Genomic DNA, 19,457 nt, shown 5'->3' with positions numbered 1-19,457 from the left:
AAAAAAAAAAAAAAAAAAAAAATCAAATTCCATGATGAAAAGAAATAATTTGAAGCATTCAGCAGAGCTCAGCCTATAGAAACATATTAACATTTTGTTTGAGAAAATGTAACAGCGTCTTTCAAGCTTAATGGCTTCACTGTTAGGATGGATTCATAGAACTGTGAGAAACGAAGTGACTATATTTTATCGACCACTGCCCCCAAAGTCTCCTGTGTTTGGCTTTTCTTTTCTTTTCTTTGGTACCGGGGATCAGACTCAGGACCTTGAGCTTGCGAGGCAGTCAGTGGAACCACTGAGCTAAGTCCCCGGCCCAAGCTTCCTGTGCTTGGAAGGTTAGTGGATGATGGGGCCTCACAGCCCGCTGCTGTTAGGAGGCAGGGCCTGATGGGAAGAAGCGTCACTGTGCCCCAGCTCCTCCCTTCTCCCTCTGCTTCCTGTTCACCACGCTGTGAGCTGCTCTTCGCCAGGCCCCTCCGCCACACTGTTTCTTCTTTGGAGTGGGCCAACCCTGCACTAAAATGTGAGCCAAAGTAAACCTCTCCTTGAAGTTGTAGGTGCCAGGTACTGTGACCCAGAGACAAGAAAGTGACTAAGACACTGATATACAACAAAATTGCAAGAATTCATATTAGAATTTTCATAGCTAGGAAATTCTCAAATTCTTTACAGTGCATGCAAAACTCCTGAAACTTCATCTACATTGGACACACAGGGGAAAGAAGGGAATGATGGATAGCACTGTGCTTCATTTTTTCTTGCTGTAGCTGAATCCCACAGGTAGGGAGCTATGCAGAATAGAGGTTTATTTGTTTGACTCGTGGCTCTGGTGGCTGGGGAGGCCAAGCACAGGTGCTGACCAGTACAGGCCACCATGCTAGATCACAACATGGCAGAGGCGTCACATGGTGCTCGTTCAGGTCTTTTCTTAGAAAGCCACTAATATCATCATGGGGCTCTACCCTCATGACCCCATCTAACCCTAATTAATTCCTAAAAGTCCCACTTCCAAATATCACTAACATGGATTTGAGGACCACGTCTCTAACATACGAACCTTTGGGGGACACATTCAAGCCTTAGCAGGTACTAAGGGTGACCAACCAACCTGGCTTATTGGACATACCCTAGTTTGACACTGAAAATTCCCACACCCTTTTCCCAGACAAGCTGGACCAGTTAACCACCCTGAGGAGCTAAATCCACTTCTGCACTGGTCATTTTTGAATATATGAGTTAAGAGTTGAGCTCAGGACTAGGAATGCAGCTCAGTGGTAGGGTCCTTGCCTTGCATGTGTAAGGTTCTGAGTCTGACACCCAACATTGCAAAAAAAAAAAAAAAAAAATCTCTGAATTTAGAGGTTACCCTCCCAGGTCAATCTAACCTGTCTGTTTATGCAGCCCATATATGTCCTGCACCTTGATCAGCTGTAGCACACAACAGGGTCTTATCCACAGTGAGAGGGCCCTGCACCACTTACAAACCACTTCCATGTGGGACCTCTCCCCAGAGCCCAGGGAGCCTCTGATGTGGACGTCACTTGGAGTTCGGGGCTTAGCACAAGCCCACAGATTAAGCCCTGTGTTTCCCATGCAGTGCCTTTCCCAGGACACTAGCTGCTTTTGTCAACAAAAATTAATAATGGATCCACAAGGCAAAGCTCCTCCCTTGGCTTCCTGCACCATCTGGGGCAGCTGAGTCCTGCTGGGAAGGCAGAGCCATGGGGAGATGGGAAGATCATCTTACGGGGGATGTTGGTGCAAGACAAAAGACAGCCCTGCATGGGCACAGGGTGAATGAGATGACAAGTCCTGCAGTGCGGGGGTGGAATCCAGGGTTTCCCACATGCCAGGCAAGCATTCTACCATCGAGCCACACCCCTAACCTCCTCTCTTTATTTCTGAGACAGTGGTTCACTAAATTGCCCAGGCTGACCTCGAGTTTGTGATCCTCCTGCCTTGGCCTCCTAAGTAGCTAGAGTTATAGGCATGTGCTCTCTCGCCTGGCTGAGGCATCTGTTAAGGTCAACCTCCCGCTAAGGTCCTGCTCCCTGTGACAACAGAGGCGAGCAAACTGTTCCAAGACCCTGGAAGGGCCTTACAGACCAGACCGAGACATGTAGAGCACGCTGCCCTCTAGTTCTGAGAAGTTCCTACCTAACACTTTAATCTTCTTCACTGTCTTCTCCGTGTTATTGGTCACAGTCACAGTGACAGGGATGGGTTCCCCATGGAAAAATATCTGAAAGAGAGATGTCAGCAAAGCTGAAGACAGTGTCCCTGCATCTTTAGTCTCGGGGCTTTCTAGAGCCACGTGAATTCCTTTGACTGAAGAAATGTGGCTGAATTACCCTATTTTTTTTTTCCAGTACCGGGGATTGAACTCGGGTCCTTGCACTTGTGAGGCAGGCGGCGGAACCACTGAGCTAAATCCCCAGCTCTGAATTCCCCTCTTCTAAGGAAAAAAAAAAATGCTAGTACTGTTTCCCCCAGAGCAGGGCCTGGAACACGTTCCGCCATTTCTGCAGAGGCTGAGAAGGATATCAGGGTTCTGAGTGCCACAGAAGAGGAACCTGGGATGTTTTCAGTAGAATCCTGAGGTTTTGGGGGGCAAGGAAACCACTGGGAAGATGAGGTGACGGGCTTCTCCCTGGCAGCCACCCTGTGTAATCCAGCCCCAAGAGGGGGTGTATGTGTGCCCATACACATGCGTGTGCACACAACACACTATGTGAGGCGCTTGCCAACACATGGGCATGCCTGATGTTGACCAGATGGAGAGAAAGCCTTGGCCAGTGGCTCTTCTCCCTTCTCCACAATGACACTTTTAACTGGTGACATCACACACAACTGCCATCTTGCATAGTTTCTGGTCAACTGAAATTTCCCAAAGTAAATAATTGGGTTTTTTTGGGGGGGGCGGTCCTGCTACTGGGAATGAAATCCAGGGCTTTACACCTGCCAGGCAAGGTCTCTACTACTGAGCTACATCCCCAGTCCTTTTTAAAAAAATTATTACTTTTGTTCCAGGGATCGAACTCGGGACCTTGCACTTGTGAGGCAGGTGGTGGCACCACTGAGCTAAATCCTCCTTTTTATTTTTTGAGAAAGGTTCTTGCTAAGTTGCCTAGGTTGGCCTCAAACTTGTGATCCTCCTGCCTCAGCCTCCCAAGTACTGTAGCTGGGATCACAGGCAAGTGGCACTGGGCCCAGCCAGAAGTAAACAATTTGGGGCAGTCTACCTAGTGGCACTGTGTTAGAGAACAAGGCCCATGGGGACACAGAAGGCAAAGCCAGCTGGAGGGGAGGCTGGTGAGCAACAGACAGAGCTGCCTAGGATGGCCAAGGCAGCCATGCCCGCCACGCTGCCCCAGGGTGATCAGCTGTACTCCTGGGGACAAAGCCAGCCATTCACAAACACTGGCTTCCACTGTCTGACACCCAGCCGAGGCTGGTGATGTTCCTACCTCTTTGCTGAGGGAGACCGTGAGCTGCAGGGGCTTGTCCGACATGAAGAACTGCCAGGCAGCCTCAGCGCAAGGCTGTGGCCCCATCTCGGGCGGGGCATGCTGCACCTTCCGGATCAGGAGCCGCACGCAGCTCCTGCAGGAGACGTCAGGCTGGGTGCTCCAGGCCCCGTGGTGGGAGCCTGGAGGACCTAAATTCTGGCCCTTCCCTGGTGCCAAGGCTGGCTGCAGTGCTGGGGTATGGTTCCCCCAAGGGTCTCTTTCAACCTGTCAGGCCCCCACTCAGCCTCCTGTTGGTGAGGCCGTGGGTGGTACCAGGTGCCTTTTGGGACAGGCTGCAGAGCTCTGTGTAAAGGTGACCCCTGGGACTGCTGTCTCAGAAGCACTAAGAGATGCACCCGCCCAGGGTGTGGAGGGTTCAGAAAGGGGGGATCTAGTTTGGGCAAAAAAAGAAAAGTGAGAGCCAGGAGGCTGAAGCAGGAGGATGCCATGAGTTCAGCCTGGACTACGTAGCATGGCCCTGTCTCAAAAATCGAAAACCACACCACACACATACACAGAGTGAACATGGGGTGTTGCTGGGAGCAGGGGGCTACTGCGTATCTGTATGGGGTGATGGAAAAGTATTGAGGATAGATATTGGTGATGGTTGCACTGTGAATGTGCTTGATGCTACTGAGTTGCACTGTTAAAATGGTTAAAATGGTAAACTTCAGCGGGAAAAGTAAAAAGATGATGTGTCATATATAGGCATCAACTCCGCACAACGAATGTAATCATCAGGTACTGCAAGCAGGTACTGATAAAAATAAAAAGTATAATAATAAAATAGAAAACTAAAAAGGAGAAGCCAGGCATGGGTGTGCACACCCAGAATCCCAGCCCTCTGGGAGGCCGAGACAGGAAAATCCTAAGTTTGAGCCCAGCTTGGGCAACGCAGTGACTAAGCTCTCAAAATTTAAAATAAAAAATGGGGGTGGGAGAGGATGTAGCTCAGCCCAACGGCCCTGAATTCAATTCCAGCACCCCGAAAAGAAGAGAGACAAAAGAAGGGAACAGGGGATCTTAGGAGCTGCTGTCACCCCCCAAACACACATCCACTGAGCAACCACCAGCCCCCACGCATGTGCAGGCGTGACCGCCCGGCCCCAGCTCTGCGGAGAGACTGTCGCCTGCCCACATGCCGGCCCCCACCAAGCCCCCCCTGCACTCATACTTCTTGGGGATTTTGTCCTCTTCACAATCAGCATTGTCTGTGGCGAACGCTTTGACCTCGAAGTCCACCCCACAGCACTGTGGGAGACAGGAGAGCAACAGGCGGTGCTCAGCTCCCCCACCACCCCAAGAGCCCTGAGGGGGATGGGGATTGAGGGGTTTTTGTCTTGTGTTTTTGGAGACTGGTCTTGCTGTGAAGTTCAGACTGGCCTGGACCCTGCAGCAACCCTCCTGGAGTGCTGGGATCACAGTGCTTTGCTCCCGACATCCCACTGCCTACTGTGGGGGCCTGGGGCCCTGGGACAGAGAGACAGAGGTGTCAGGCACAGGTGGTCAGCAAGGCTGTGCCAGGCTGTGAACCTCTGACCTCAAGCCCAGCACAGCCAGGGCGCAACAGCCCCTGGGGCCACAGCTCCCCTGACATGAGAAACCGGAAGTGAAATTTGGAGTAAAACCTCAGTATTTTAAAAACCTTTATGGCACGTGTAGGTTGAGGAGGCTCATCAGGCACCAGCCATCAGCTGCAGCCCAGGAGTGATTTTCAGGCCCTCATACACACACCCTCCACCTGGCTGGGTCTGCACTGTCGCCCCACCCCAGGTCAGTGCAACCGCAAAGGCATAGGGCCAGCGTCCATGGTGACACACAAGCCACCAACTTCCAGGTTCTTTGAGGGGATTCATGGAGACTCTGAAGCCCAGGAGGAAAACAACACATTTTCCATGATAAGAAGCTACTTTTAAAAGTCCTTTGAGGGCCAGGGATTTAGTTCAGTGGTTCCACCGCCTGCCTCAGAAGTGCAAGGTGCTGAGTTTGATCCTGCGTACAAAAAAAAAAAACAAAACAACCAAAAACCATTGATCCCCAGTGTGGTGGCGCACACCTGTAATCCCAGCACTTGGGAGGCAGGAGGATCACTGTAAGTTTGAGACCAGCGTGGGCTACATAGTGAGTTCCAGGTCAGTCTCAACTACATAGTGAGACCCTGCCTCAACAAACAAACAAACAAACAAAAATATCAAAAACAAATAAAGAAATAATCCATTAGAAGATTGAATGAATCTATGGTGTTTCTTCTTGAACTAACCTTTCCTGAGTCTTGTGGAGCTGGCTGCAACATCACAGAGCAGGGCAGGTAGTCAGGGAACTGCAGAAGGAAATAAAGAGAAAACAACTTCTCTCAGGGCATGTAATATATAATCATCACATGAAACGGGAAAACAAGAGGAATAAGACACAAGAAGACAAGTAATTCACCTACACTCCAGAGACCCAGATGAGAAGGGCCTTAACCACCACGAGTATGTGTACACACAGACACGCAGATGAGTGTGACACTGGTGTGTGTGTCACAGACATGCAAGTGGACCTGCCCTCTGCTCTGGTTTACTCACTTCATTAACCCAACCTGATTTAGAAAGATTATGTCTTTTTTTGTTCGAGACAGGGTCTTGCTATGTAGTCCAGGCTGGCCTTGAACTCACTGTGTAGCCCAGACTGGCCCTGACCTCACAGTGGTTCTTCTGCCTCAGCCTCCCAAGTGCTGGGGCTATAAGCATGTGCCACCACGCCCAGCTCCTGCTTTTTTTTACATGATGAAAGTTCTGTGCCATTGCTGTTAGGGCTTCGACAAAACAGAGGGAAAGTAGCCGGCCCCTTTCCTTTGGTGGTCTTGCAATGGTCTTCACATCTTTGCCATTACAAACAATGCTGCAATAAATATCCCTTCTTCATTTTTTCAGGTTCTGATACTTTTTTTTTAAATTTTTTTTTTGGTTTTTTGAGACAGAGTCTTACTATGTAGTTGAGACTGACCTGGAACTATGTAGCCCAAGCTGGTCTTGAACTCACAGCGATCCTCCTGCCTCAGCCTCCCGAGTGCTGGGATTACAGGTGTGCACCACCACACCTGGCTGATATATATTGATGTGATGTCACCAACAAATGATCAGGGATGGGGATTTAGCTCAGTGGTTCTGTCACCTGCCTCATCAAGTGCAAGGACCGAAGTTCAACCCCTGGTACCCCCCTCAAAATGGTCACTTTAAACCACCAGCACAAGTGTATGGCAGTGCTTGGGAGCAAGTTAGCATTTTTTTTAAATTTACAAAACAACTGTAAAATAGAATATCATAAAATTTACCACTTCATCTCTCTTAAATATACAGTTTATTGTTATTAAATATACTCTGCAATGATCTCCACCATCCACCTCCAGAAGTTTTTCATGGTCTCAAACAGAAGCTCCAGCCACTACACCTCAATCTCCCTGGCACAGTGGCCATGCCTATAATCCTGGCATTTGGGAGGCTGAAGCAGGAGGATCATGCCAGTTTGAGGTCAGAGCTGGGGTACCTAATGAGTTCAGTGTCAGCCTGCACTACATAGCGAGACCCTGTCTCAGAAAAAACAAAAAACAAACAACTAATTCACGACGCTTCCCCGTGTGGAGCAGACATCCATGATGCCAGCTGCCCATGACGTCAGTGTCCATGGCATCCGGTGCCTATGACGTCACGCTTCCATGCTGCCCAAGGGCTTGGGGCTGGCATTCAGGACACCCGGGTTTCCTAGGTGAGAGGCAGGGCTCAAGAAGGGATGGACCCGTGGTGACCCACCTAGCCTTGGGCCAGGCTGGGTGACTCCTCCTTCCACCCGGATCTCTGTCGCGCAAACTCCCGGGCCACCGAGGGGCAATTCTGCTGGTTTCTTTTTATAGCTGCCCAGCAGCACATGCTCATCTAATTAGGTGGTGGCAGGAGGGAAATATCTGAACGGCAGCTTGAAATGATGCCTTCAAAGGCAGATGGCTATTTTCAAGGATTTAAAAAAAGACAATCACAGAGCACGCCATCTAGAATTTCCTGCAAGGGCGCAATTTACAGGCCCGCGGACGCCGAGTCCTTCCCCTCCCACCCTCCGCCCGGCTGGCCGCTCACCGTGAGCAGAAAGGGGTACGTGTGGGCCCCCAGCTTCTTCAGCAGGCTCTCCTGCAGCCGTGTGGGCGCACTGGCGGCCCCCACAGGTGGGTACACCTGCACCCGCGAGAAGTACAGGTCCCGGCGGAAGCTCAGGCCGATCACGTCAACGTCTTCCTGGCCATAGCGGAAGGCGCAGGTCAGAGTGACGAACACTGGGGAGACGAGGGGGACAGGTCAGCCTGGGGAGCACCGTCCCTGGGATGAGCAAGCAGGGGTGAGCACGCCAGGGCCGCCCAGATGTCAGGGCTCCCGAGTCTGGATGGGGTGGGACCTGAGAGCCCGTTATTATGAGGGGCGATTTTTTAAAACACAGTGACTGGGGCCGGGGATTTAGCTCAGTGGTTCCACCGCCTGCCTCACAAGCGGAAGGTCCCCAGTTCGATCCCCAGTACAAAAGCAAAACAAAACAAAACAACAGTGACTGTTGCAACTAAAAAGATTTTAAATTGTATTTCAGTAAAAACACATTGCCATGAATCCCCCTCAAAATGTCCCTTCTGACTTTGAACACACTTAGCCCGTGTCTAGCACTGTCTGAAGCAGCTCTTTCGTGAGTGTCTTTAGTTGTGCTGTTGTGGCTGCCTCGATTTCTTTCTTTCTTTTTAAAGAAATTTTATTGGTACTTTTTGAGTACACAGTACAGTTACATTCATCACTGGGCTCTTGAACCTTGGCATGACAGATCTTGATTCTCATTTTTCCCCATAGCCCTGCCCTCCCTTCAGCCCCTCCACCCTCCCCTATGGCCTTGATTTCTTGAGTTGATTCAAGATGTAGATTTTTCCTAGTCCTTTTGTCTTGGGGGAAGAGCCAGAAGCCGTACCGGACCCAGTGAACGGGGTGGATGAAGACACCACGGCCGTCACAGACACTGCTGCAAATGTTCTGAATCGTTTCAGGACCTCGAGCAGCCATGACAGTGCAACCAAAGACACTCATGAAAGAGGACTTCAGAGCTGCTGCAGAAGGTGGCAAGGACGAGGGGATGAGTGTGTTAGAAACGAGAGGGAGTAGCTGAGGGGTTTCGCGCTGATGTATCTTTTATTATAATAATTTTTTAACTTAGACATGAATCTTTTCTTACATGCCACATATGTAGCCCACACATTTTGGGGAATCATAAGGGTTACGCCTCATTACCCTAATGAGACATGTCACAGGGTTGGGAGGTGTTTCTCTTGCAGCTGCTTTATTTTGCCAGGATGGTAGGACCGCATGGACAGAGAACACTGTGCTGCCCACAGCCCCCTCTTCCCTCTGTTCCACGCCTCCCTCCCTTGGTTTCAGGGGAAGGATGTTTGGATGAAGTTAAAGGGTGAAAGTGGAGACAGGAGCTCCAGGTGTGCTGGTGCACACCTGTAATCCCAGCACTCAGGAGGCTGAAGCAGGAGGATGTCCGAGAATTTGAGGTCTGGACTACACAGTGAATTCAAGACCAGCCTACACTACATAAAGAGACCCTGTCCCAAATAATAATAATACTAATAACAGTGCTTGAAGAAAAATGGGAAGGAACCGATGTACAGATGTGTACTGGAACCAGACAGCTGAGGGAAAAGCCGTCGGGGGAGTGGGGAGATGAAATCAAACTCCACCTCCTTCGCGCATATTCTGAAATTGACTAAACACTAAGTCACCACCTGTGAAAATGCCACGTGACTACAGACCCAGTAGACCACGAGACCTGTGTGCGAGTCCACAACGTACTTTGGGATAGAAACACAAAGCGTACGTAGGAAGTGCACGGCACATTAGTGCCAGCCCCAGGTCCTGGGAGGGAGCTGGCACTGGAGGACGCTGCCCATGTCAGCCCTGAGGGCAGCTGCCCCTCACCACCGACTCAGACGGGCATGGGCTGCTCACCTATGGGGTCAGCTCGCGAGCTCAGCACCCAGGCAGAACCTGGTTGTACGCCTGGGTTCACGGGCATCAGGGGTTTTCCCTGATGCCAGGTGCCCTCTGCGGCCGAGGGTACGGCATGGCAGGGCTCACACCAGGGAAACAGGGCGGCCAGGAGGCAGCCCTCCACCCGCTTCTGCCATGCCCCACAGCCGACTCATCCTAGGGCGCGTCCAGGTCAGAGCCGTTCCTCATGGTTGCTGGCAGGTGCAGCACAGAGGCAGACAGATGTCCCTTGTGTAACAACCCACTCACTTAACCACAGCTCTGATTTCCAACCCACCTTTTTTTGTACTGTTCTGTTCATCTTGTTTATGGAGCCTCTTCTTTTTTTTTTTTTAAACAGTACCCCTTGTTCACACTGCACTGTAATTTTTGCTGATAGCCCTGTACAGCACAGTGCTGCAGCTCTGTGTTCTAACACACTACCCTACTGCGTGTTATCAGGCCTGCAAATGAGAGTGAAGTCTTCAAGCTAGACTTTCCTTCGACCATCTCTTTGTTCTTTTTTTTTTGAGACAGGGTCTCACTATGTAGTTGAGACTGACCTGGAACTCACTGTGTAGCCCAGACTGGTCTCGAACTCACAGGGATCCTCTTGCCTCAGCCTCCCGAGTGCTGGGATTACAGGCATGAGCCATTACACCCGGCTATAACTAACTTTATGTTTTTTTATTAATTTTTTTTGGCACCAGGGATCGAAGTCGGGACCTTGTGCTTACAAGGCAGGCGGTGGAACCACTGAGCTAAATCCCCGGCTATCTCTATTTTCTAATGCATGTACCACACACAATTCGTCATTTAGTGACCCATTCAAGTCTCAGGAATGGAACTGGGTCACTAGGCGGGGAGTGTTTTGGGTGTGGAAAGGCACCGAGCCAGCCATGTGATCATAAGTGTACCCTGAGTCTGTTCCGATTCACCGCATGCAGCTGTCACTAGTCACGAATGAGCTGCCGCACCGGCACCGGACATCTCAGGGCTCAGCGACCCGGGCTCAGAACCAAGGTGAGGGGTGGGAACTGACTCACCTTTCTTTCCCTTCACAAGCTCCGGATCCACGAGAACAACACCATCTATGCCAGAGGAGGGAGAGAAGAGTGAGGGCAACATTAAAGGCCCTGTATGCCTTCTTAGAAATAAACACAGCATGCTTTTTTCTTTCTCTTTTGTGGTATGGTATGGAGGATTTGAACCCACGAATGCCAGGCAACTGCTGTACCCCTGAGCTACATCCCCACTCTCTAAAAATTTTTTTTTCTTGGCCAGGCATGGGGAACATTTTTGTTCATTGATTATTTGTCCTCTATGTGCTTATTTATTTATTTATTTATTTATTATTTTTTGTTTGTTTGTTTTGGTTTTTTTTTGGTACCGGCAATGGAACTAAGGCCCTTGCACTTGCGAAGCTGGCACCAGAACCACTGAGCCAAATCCCCTGTCCTTCTATGTGTCTGTTTTGAGGAAATTTCTCTTCCTCTCTTTTGCTTTTTTGTTTGCTATTGGGTCCTGAGAATCTGTCATATATTCTTTTATTTTTTTGGTACCGGGGATCGAACTCAGGACCTTATGCTTTCGAGGCAAGTGGCAGCACCACTGAGCTAAATCCCTGGACCCATTAAACATGAATCTTTTGTCTCCTCATTCTCTTTAAATTTATTTCCAGTAAGCCAGTGGCGCCTCACTGATGCTTTAATTTGCATTTCTTTAATTAGGTTTCTAGTGAGGCTGATTTTTTGTTTTGGTTTTGGTACTGGGGATCGAACTCAGGACCTTGCACTTATGAGTCAGGCAGTGGAACCACTGATCTAAATCCCCAGCCCAAGACCTTGTACTTTTGAGGCTGATTTAAAACAAAAACAAAAACAGAAAACAAGCGGTTATCTGATATAAAGGAAAACCAGCATTAAAATTTTACTCCAGGCCCAGCATGGCGGTGCATGCCTGTCATCCCAGGAGGCTCATGGAGAGATTCAGAGATTTGCAGCAAGTTCAAGGTTAGCCTGGGCTACACAGTGAGTTCAAGGCCAGCCTAAACTAAAAGCGAGACCCTGTCTCAAAACAAAACACCATAAATAAAATTTTACTCCAAACTCCACTTACCCACTGGCTCTACCTTGCTGATGTGGTCGATATAGTCTCTCTTCCCCAGGTAGATGGTCACCTATGGGAAGAACAGGGCTGAATTTTAAATTGCCAAAGAACACTAAGCTAAAGTATTCATGTTAAAAAGTAACAACTACCAAGCCAGGAGTGGTGGTACATGCCAGTAATCCCAGGACTGGGGAGACTGAGGCATGAGGATCACCTCACATTTGAGGCCAGCCTAGGCTACATAGTGAGTTCAAGGCTGGCCTGAACTGAACTACATAGTAAGACCCATTTTCAAAAACTAAATAAATAACCAAACTGACAAATCTTTGGGAGGATACTGGGGCTTGAACCCAAGGCCTTTGCACTGAGCTATATCACTGGCCCTTTTTTGTTTTACTTGACAGGGTTTCACTAAGTTGCTAAGTTGACCAGGAAGGACTTGAACTTGTGATCCTCCTGCCTCAGCCTCTCAGAGTGCTGGGATTCAACTGGATGCCACCATAACCAGCATGATAAGCCTCTTCTTTCTGCTACAGACCCAAAACCCCCTGGCCTTGTTCTAAGAATTCCTGGACTGAGCAAAAAGGTATGAGTCTGGAGCCCAGGAGCTGCGGGATGGACGAGAAGGAGGAAGCAGTTGTGGTCTTGCCCCATTCTACAGGGCCTACGCCCCGGGCAGCACAGGTCTCTTTGCCCACCTGCCCCGCAGGAGAGCAAGCCTGGGCAGGGGTTAAGGTCATCTCCACTTCTCACAGGATCTACCACAGCGCCGGCGAGCAAAGGACTCAGCTGTGCTCCCTACAGGCACCGAAGAACAGGCACACGCACCCTAGCTGTCCCTTCTCCCCAGATTTCACCAGTGCACACTTTTATTTCCTCGAATGCTCCAGATCACTGGTGCTGGCATTAAATCTTGTCCTATACTGTCCTCCATGGCATAGCAGAGGGTCCTTGTGGCTTCTAGGTTATTGGTGTGACTGGTGCTGAAACTGACTTGCAGCAAATGCCTGTAGGTCCCTGAGTCATGGAAAAGATTCTGCAGGAACCTTGCAAATCCATTGCGTAGCCCTCCGCAGGCCTCAATAGCCCAGCTGCTAGGAGCCCACATCAGGGACACGGGACACTGATGTGAAGCTCCCAGGGACAGAGCCAGCTGAGTCACCCCTGGGGCTCCTGGGCCTTCCGGCTTCAGAAGGGCCAGACTCGAGAAGGAGGGAAGCAGGCATCTGGCCCCTGTGTGCCAGCCTGGATGCTTGTCCTGCTTGACCCCTCATCCCTAGAGCCCAAGGAGGTACCAGCATCCAGCTGCTGCCAACCCTGCTGTGCCATCTGGAGCGCTTTCTCTGGAGCCTCCTCCACACCTGCCCATGCCTCAGCGAACACTCTATCCTCGTCCTTGTGGGGACCCTGACAACCCTGCTGCCTGCTGACGGGGTCGTGGGTAGGGTGGCTGTTCACCCCTGTGGACTGACATCCAGTGCCCTGCCTGAGGCCAGGCAGCCCTTAACCCTGGCTCGAGGCCACCCCAGAGCTCCCTCCCCACTGCCCCAGCCCTACCTGGGGCCCTGGCCACAGCAGCCTCTGCTCCTCTTGCTTCTGCAGCAGACAAGGCCCTTCAGTCACATCTCCACCTGGGGACACCCTGTTCACACTTCCATGCACACCTCAGCCTTCATGTCCTTGCCTTGGCACTCTCTGGCCTTTGGTTGCCTCAGGAGCACATGGGCTTTGACAACACTATTTCATTCCCTCACCCCAGCTGTGTGAGACAAGAATTAACCCTATTTTATAGAGCATCCTAGACTTAGAACACATTAGCAGTAAAGTGGAGGCTGGATTACCAAGAGGAAGCCAGGTAGGCAGCCTTTTTGTGGTTGGGAGGAGGGAGGGTTGGAGGGTAGGTAGGAAGGAAGAAGGGAGGCAAGGAAGGGAGTGTTTCCATCTCTTTGAAGCTTTGGCTGTGAGGGGCCCCCAAGAAGGTGGCAGGCCGCAAGACCCAGGAAGTAACAGTGACCTCACATGGGAGCAGAGCACTCCTTGTGGCGCTAGAAAGAAGAAAGTGTGAGGGCAGGTGAAGGAGGAATCAGGTGATGAGAAACCACAGCAGGGTGCCCAGCCCACAGCCATTCACTGGCTCTGCCAGTTGTGTGCAAGACCCATGCCCTCCAGTGGGCAGTGTGCTAGGGGGAGGCCAGCCATGGCAGATTCCTGATTCCTGACTGGTTTAGGGTAGGCGGTTACCTGGTATCAACCAATGAAGAGAAGACAGAAGTGGGCTGGGGCTTCTGGGAAAGATTGCCCAAGGCTTCACAGAGGCCCCAGGAGGCCACACCCCCGGGATGCCATCAAGTGTGGGTGGCATCGCAGAAGACAGCAGGGTGGAGAGGATCACAGGGAAAGGGCTGTAGAACCTGGCACACCGTGCTCAGAGCACACAGCGTGTGCAGCCGAATCGGTCCTAATACATGAGACATTGATTGATGAATCCCCCTCATGGGGATCAATATAGGAAAAAAAAAAAACTATATGATTTTTTTTAAAGGATATTTAAAGTGGGCATGGTGGTGCACTCCTGTAATCCCAGCATTTGGGAGGCTGAGGCAGGAGGATCATCACAAATTGTAGGCCAGCCTGGGCTACGGAGTGAGTTCAAAACAGCCTATACATAGCTAACATAGTGAGATCCTTTCTCAAAAAACAGAAAAAAATAAAACATTCAAAAAAGGGTGCCTTTCGAGGTTTGGGTGTGGGGACTGGTAGAAGAGAGAGAATGAAGGAAAAGTAGCACTCCTTTTCTGCCCGAAGTTGAGAGAAAATGTGTGCAGGAGCGACACAAGTAGGTAAGGAGATTGCAGAATGGACGGGAGGCACCCAAACTATCACCCCAAAGAATCAGAGCCTTTGATGACAACGAGGATGTTGCCCAGCAAAAGACGAGAGGGCAGGTAGAAGCCGTGTGCCAAGGCCATTCTCTTGCGTGGCACAGAGAGACCAGAGAGCTCCTGCTGGGCCGAGCATGGGCTCAGCCAGCAGCTTAGGGAGCCACACTGCTCACGCAGTGGCCACCAGACCGGCACTGCTGGCCGTCCAAAGGGACACACCCTGAAGGTAAGCACACCACGCATTCCAACCACTCAGCAAAAGAAGCAAGCAGTGCTATGAATTTTTATGTGGTTTACAGGTTGAAATGACGTTTTTTAAAAATATACTGGGTTAAATAAAAGATAGTATTCAAAGGCATTCCCCATGTGTCTTCCTGCCTTTTTAATAAGGAGGGGTGTCCAGCCCCTCGGTGAGCTCTGCCATGCCATGACGCTCGTCGGCACCCATAAGCCGTCCAGCGGGCCACTGGTGTCGACTCTCAGAGACGAGTGGAGGGAGAAGAGCCAGCAGGATCAGCCAGCAGCCCAGAATCGTCAGATGGTAAAGGAGGAGAAACAGAAAGCATACAGCAGGAGAAAGCTGAAGTTCTTGCCTCACCAAAAACACCCAAAGAATGTTTCTTTCTTTCTTTACTTTCTTTTTTTTTCCTGGTACTTGGAGCCAAGCTCAGGACCTTGGGCTTGCCAGACAGGCTCAGTGCCACTGACCTACATCCCAGCCCCTAAAGAATGTCTCCTGATAAAACCAAAAGAAGCAAAAGAAGAGCAGGAAGAGGGAAAAGAAGAAAATTACTGATGTTCTTACAAAATCAGAGGCCAAACCAGGGACACCGAAAGATCTACAGAGGCTGATCAATGACTGTTGTAGCAGCAATTGCTTAGTGATTAAATTAGAAGAACTCAATCTATCAGACTCCTGTTTCCTCAAGGCCAATGATTTAACTCCATTTTTCATCATACCTAAAACCAATTTGTCCTAAGTGGGTAAAACTCTGAAAGAACCACAGTGAGAAGAAATCAGCTCTGATGCTGATCATCTGTAGCTCCGCTGTCCAAGCACTAGGGCTCATCGCGTGGCAGACAGTATTCGGAGGAGACAGCAAAGGCAGGAAATGGCTTGCAAAGCACATAAAAGGTCCAGGAGCAGCTAAAGTTGTTGGAGAAGCATGTAGGAACTGGGTGTAGGAACTCCAGGAAGAATTAAAGAGCTTTTTTTTGTTTTTTTTGAGACAGGGTCTCACTATGTAGTTGAGACTGACCTGGAACTCACTATGTAGCTCAGGCTGGTCTCGAACTCACAACGATCCTCCTGTCTCAGCCTCCCGAGTGCTGGGACTACAGGTGTGAGCCACCATACACGGTTTAAAGAGCTTATTAGACGAGGTGGTTTAGCTTGATCCTCTTAAAGTTCCTGGATTACCCTCTCCTTTTTTATGCTGTTGAGACAGGGTCTCACTATGTAGTTCAGATTGGTTTTGAACTCACAGCGATCCTCCTCCTGCCTCAGCCTCCCGAGTGCTAGGATTACAGGCGTGTGCCACCACGCCCAGCAAAGTTTCTGGTTTTTGACTGGAACTAGAGAGATCAGAAGTTGACAAAAATGATGAACATTCCTGAGATAAGAAAGGTTTTTGGGTTTTTTTGTACCAAAGATCGAACTCGGGACCCTGTGCTTGCGAGGCAGGCAGTGGAACCACTGAGCTAAATCCCTGGCCCCAGAAAGGAGGTTTCTGAACTTCTGGAACTGAGACTACTTAGCCCATGCAAGTCAGAATCCTTGAAGCTGGGCGTTTTCTAATTCTAAATCCTAATGAAGATTCTAATATTCACAGTGGAATTTGCATCTCATTTAATGATGCTGGCACATTGCACCGCAAGCACTCAGTAAATCAGCTGTGATTCTGGTATGTTCACTGCATCAGCAGATGTGAATGTCCGACAGAGAGTCTTTGAAAGGTTCGTGGTAGCTGTAAACCACAGTGTGGAGCGGTGGGATAGGAGCAAACTGGCCCTGTTCCCTTATCCAGTGGTCCTGAGGATGAGTAGCCAAGGGGCGACGCATGGTGCTGGGGTAGACACAGAGAAAGGAAAGCGCCACATCCAATCAACATCCGGGCTTTCCCCAGGTATGGGCCATAGGACAGAGGACCGGGGAGGTCACCAATTGACAAAACAGGACCTGAGACGGTAGGTCATGGGTTCAAGGACGGCCAAGAAAAGAAGTAAAATTGGGGCAAGGTCATAGGGACAGAGAGATTAGGAGAAAATTGAGGGCCACAGCACACAAATCTGCAGGGGGTGAGGAGCAGCTGTATTTCTGCTGCTCACTCTTTTCTGTCTCGTTGATCTTCCACCACAGATTGAGATAGAAACCAGACAAGGAGGTTCCCAGCATCTCACAGGCTTGTTTTGTTTTGTTTTTGGTACCGGGTATTGAACGTGGGACCTTGTGCTTATGAGGCAGGATGTGAAATGGCTGGGCTAAATCCATGGCCCTCACAGGGTTTTGATATGGATCTTGTCTATACTCAGAAAGGCTCCACTTATTATTATTTTTACAACAATTTGCAGCAAGCCGCTCGCTTCTGCACCACTTACAGATTTGTCCCGGGAGATCTTCTTGAAGATGACGTGTGACTTATTGGACTTCGTGCTGGCCGCCATATTATCTGTCCCTGGCAAGTTCTCCCACCTCGATATATATGTCAGGGCGCAAAGGGCTGGGAAGAGGTGAAACAACCCTAAGCATAAAGTTAAGAACATTGCAGATGTAAACCTGCCTGAGTGCTACGGTGCATCCACAGGACAGTTCCTTCTACCTGCGCCAACATGCACGTGTGAGAAAATAAGATCTTTGCTTTGTTTGTATTTCATGGTGGTGGGCAGTTTTTAAGTAGTTTTCTTGTTAAGTCTCAACCGTCTCTTAGCAAACCTCACCAGGCAGTCCAGTGAAATCCAATAAGAAGTTCTTGCTACTCTGATTAAACTTTGGTGTCATCCACTTAGGCTGAAAACAAATTCTCTTATGACCAGGTCTTATGGCAAATAAATCAAAACTTCCTAAAGCCCACAAAACAAGCACTTCGCAGTTTTCATGAACCCACGAAAACCTCCAAAGGTGCACCCCGCAGATCCTACTAAGCAGTGCTTTCTTTTCCAACAATGTCTGTTCCCTCTACTTAGCTTCACGGACAATTAAGGAGCAGCCTAGTGACCTCAAATTAAATGCTCCCAGCAAAGTGCTCCTGGGAAGCATAGACAGGGGCAGAACTGGGACAGTCTGCTGCCTACATGACAGCGCCCACCCTTGCCTCCCCAACTCCAGCCCTGGGTTTCTGAGAAGGCTTGGATTGTGGCATCACATACCTTGTAAATTGCCCCCCACCGGGCAAGGTGCCAGAAGAGTCTGGAGAGGGTCCCTGTGCTCTCGACAGATGAGCAACCAGCCCTGTTCTGGGCCAGCGGCTTTTGTCACTGATGACCCCTCACAGGCACACACAAGGGCCCTGGCTGAGGCGTGCGGGGAATTTGTAGGGGATCTGGAGAGGATGCATCCAGGTCTCTGTGTCTAGAGGCCAAATCCCATCTACAGAGCAGAGTGGAAAGTGGATTACAGCTGAGACAGGGGACAGCAGTCTCAGCAGTTCTGGGCATTAGCTGAGGGCGCAGCAGATGCCCGGCCATCCCCGCCTGCGGGGGAAGATGACGTGGAAGGAACAACAGTCAATGAAAGCTACTGTTATCCTAAGCCTCTTTGGGTTCTGGAAATAGACTGCTTATCCCTCTGCTCCTCAGCATCATCAAGACAGGATTTGCAACGACAAACTTGATTAAACTCAGCAAGCATTATGTGCACAGAAAGGTCAAGGAGACATGGCAGCCTCAGACGAACCCAGCGTCATATGGGCCAGGTGGGTCCTGTCCCCTCCTCCTCCGCCATGTCGTTCACTAGTTATGCTGGGGTCTCTGCCTGTGTCTTCCCAGCCCCAGGGGCACCTCATGGATCCACATTGCCACCCGGGCTTCTCTGGACCCCAAGGGCTCTCCCTGTCTTGTGACATCCATCCTGCCGTCCACGTCCTTCTCCATGTGTAGCAGAACAAACTCCACGGCCACCATCGGTCACCCCCCGTGGGATGTCCTGCCCCTCAGAATCTGGGCACATTTCTCAGAGCATGTGCCGGCTCATTGGCTGCCTCTCTCCCCTCTCTACTTTCCGTTTTTCTGAGACAGGGTCTTTTTTTTTGGTACCTGGAATTGAACTCAGGTGCGGCACCACTGAGCTAAATCCCTGGCCTGAGACAGGGTCTGGCTATTTAGGCCACGTGACCCTCCTGTTTCCGCCTCCCACATACCTACGATTACAGGTGTGCCCCACTGTGGCCGGAAGGTTCTTCATCTTTGATTAGGGCTCAGAGCTGGAGAGACCTTCTCTCCTAGGGCTAGACAACTCCCAGACAGCAAAGAGCTGGTCTTCACAGTGCATCCCCAACCTTCTTCATCAGGCTGTCATGTTCCAGGCCACCATTGTCCCGACCTGACCTCAGCAGGGCCAGGTAGTGGAGACCTCCCACACTCTAGAGCCACAGAACCATCCCACCTAGCCGACCTGAGCCTGCCTACCCTGCCTCGCCTGTTCCTTCCCACAAAAGCCCCAGAATGCGCTTGCCACGTTTCTCCCTCACCCCCTCACCAGCCCTAGTGCTTCCCATGTGGCTCTGTGTGGCTCCCACGTCCCTCCTCTAAGGAACCGTGACAAACTGCCTTCATGATGGCAATCATTTCTTGACCTGTTAGCCTTACCGTACCTGAATAATGGGACATTTTAAAACACAGGGTTATTCTCTGGTGTTAAAACTATTAGACGGTGAGACGTGGAGGTGATGGGGGATTGGCTGCCCCAACAGCACCAGAGAGAA

At 50.3% G+C, this 19,457-nt stretch overlaps 1 protein-coding gene and 1 pseudogene across 5 annotated transcripts in view; one reads left to right on the top strand and one right to left on the bottom strand.

The window, feature by feature from the left end:
- The window catches only part of Sag (S-antigen visual arrestin), a 28,646-nt gene extending 10,437 nt beyond the window's left edge, over window positions 1-18,209 (bottom strand). For all 5 annotated transcript variants that reach the window (XM_010608738.1, XM_033764699.1, XM_033764698.1 and 2 more), the window contains exons 1-9: window positions 17,905-18,209; window positions 17,137-17,258; window positions 11,666-11,726; window positions 10,594-10,638; window positions 7,622-7,815; window positions 5,770-5,829; window positions 4,684-4,760; window positions 3,468-3,603; window positions 2,158-2,242 (exon numbers count right to left, since the gene is read on the bottom strand). In XM_010608738.1, the coding sequence (XP_010607040.1) occupies window positions 2,158-2,242; window positions 3,468-3,603; window positions 4,684-4,760; window positions 5,770-5,829; window positions 7,622-7,815; window positions 10,594-10,638; window positions 11,666-11,726; window positions 17,137-17,202 (724 nt within the window). In that variant the 5' untranslated portion in view covers window positions 17,203-17,258; window positions 17,905-18,209. The remainder of the gene's footprint in view (window positions 1-2,157; window positions 2,243-3,467; window positions 3,604-4,683; window positions 4,761-5,769; window positions 5,830-7,621; window positions 7,816-10,593; window positions 10,639-11,665; window positions 11,727-17,136; window positions 17,259-17,904) is intronic.
- On the top strand, window positions 12,272-16,336 carry LOC104851539 (annotated as a pseudogene).
- Window positions 18,210-19,457: the final 1,248 nt, after the last annotated feature.

Source organism: Fukomys damarensis, unplaced genomic scaffold (genome assembly GCF_012274545.1).
Source record: "Fukomys damarensis isolate Sample0158 unplaced genomic scaffold, DMR_v1.0_HiC HiC_scaffold_16, whole genome shotgun sequence".
Classification (NCBI taxonomy): Eukaryota; Metazoa; Chordata; class Mammalia; order Rodentia; family Bathyergidae; genus Fukomys; species Fukomys damarensis.
The sequence above is the reverse complement of the archived record's forward strand: the minus strand, read 5'-3'. Positions and strand labels throughout refer to the sequence as shown.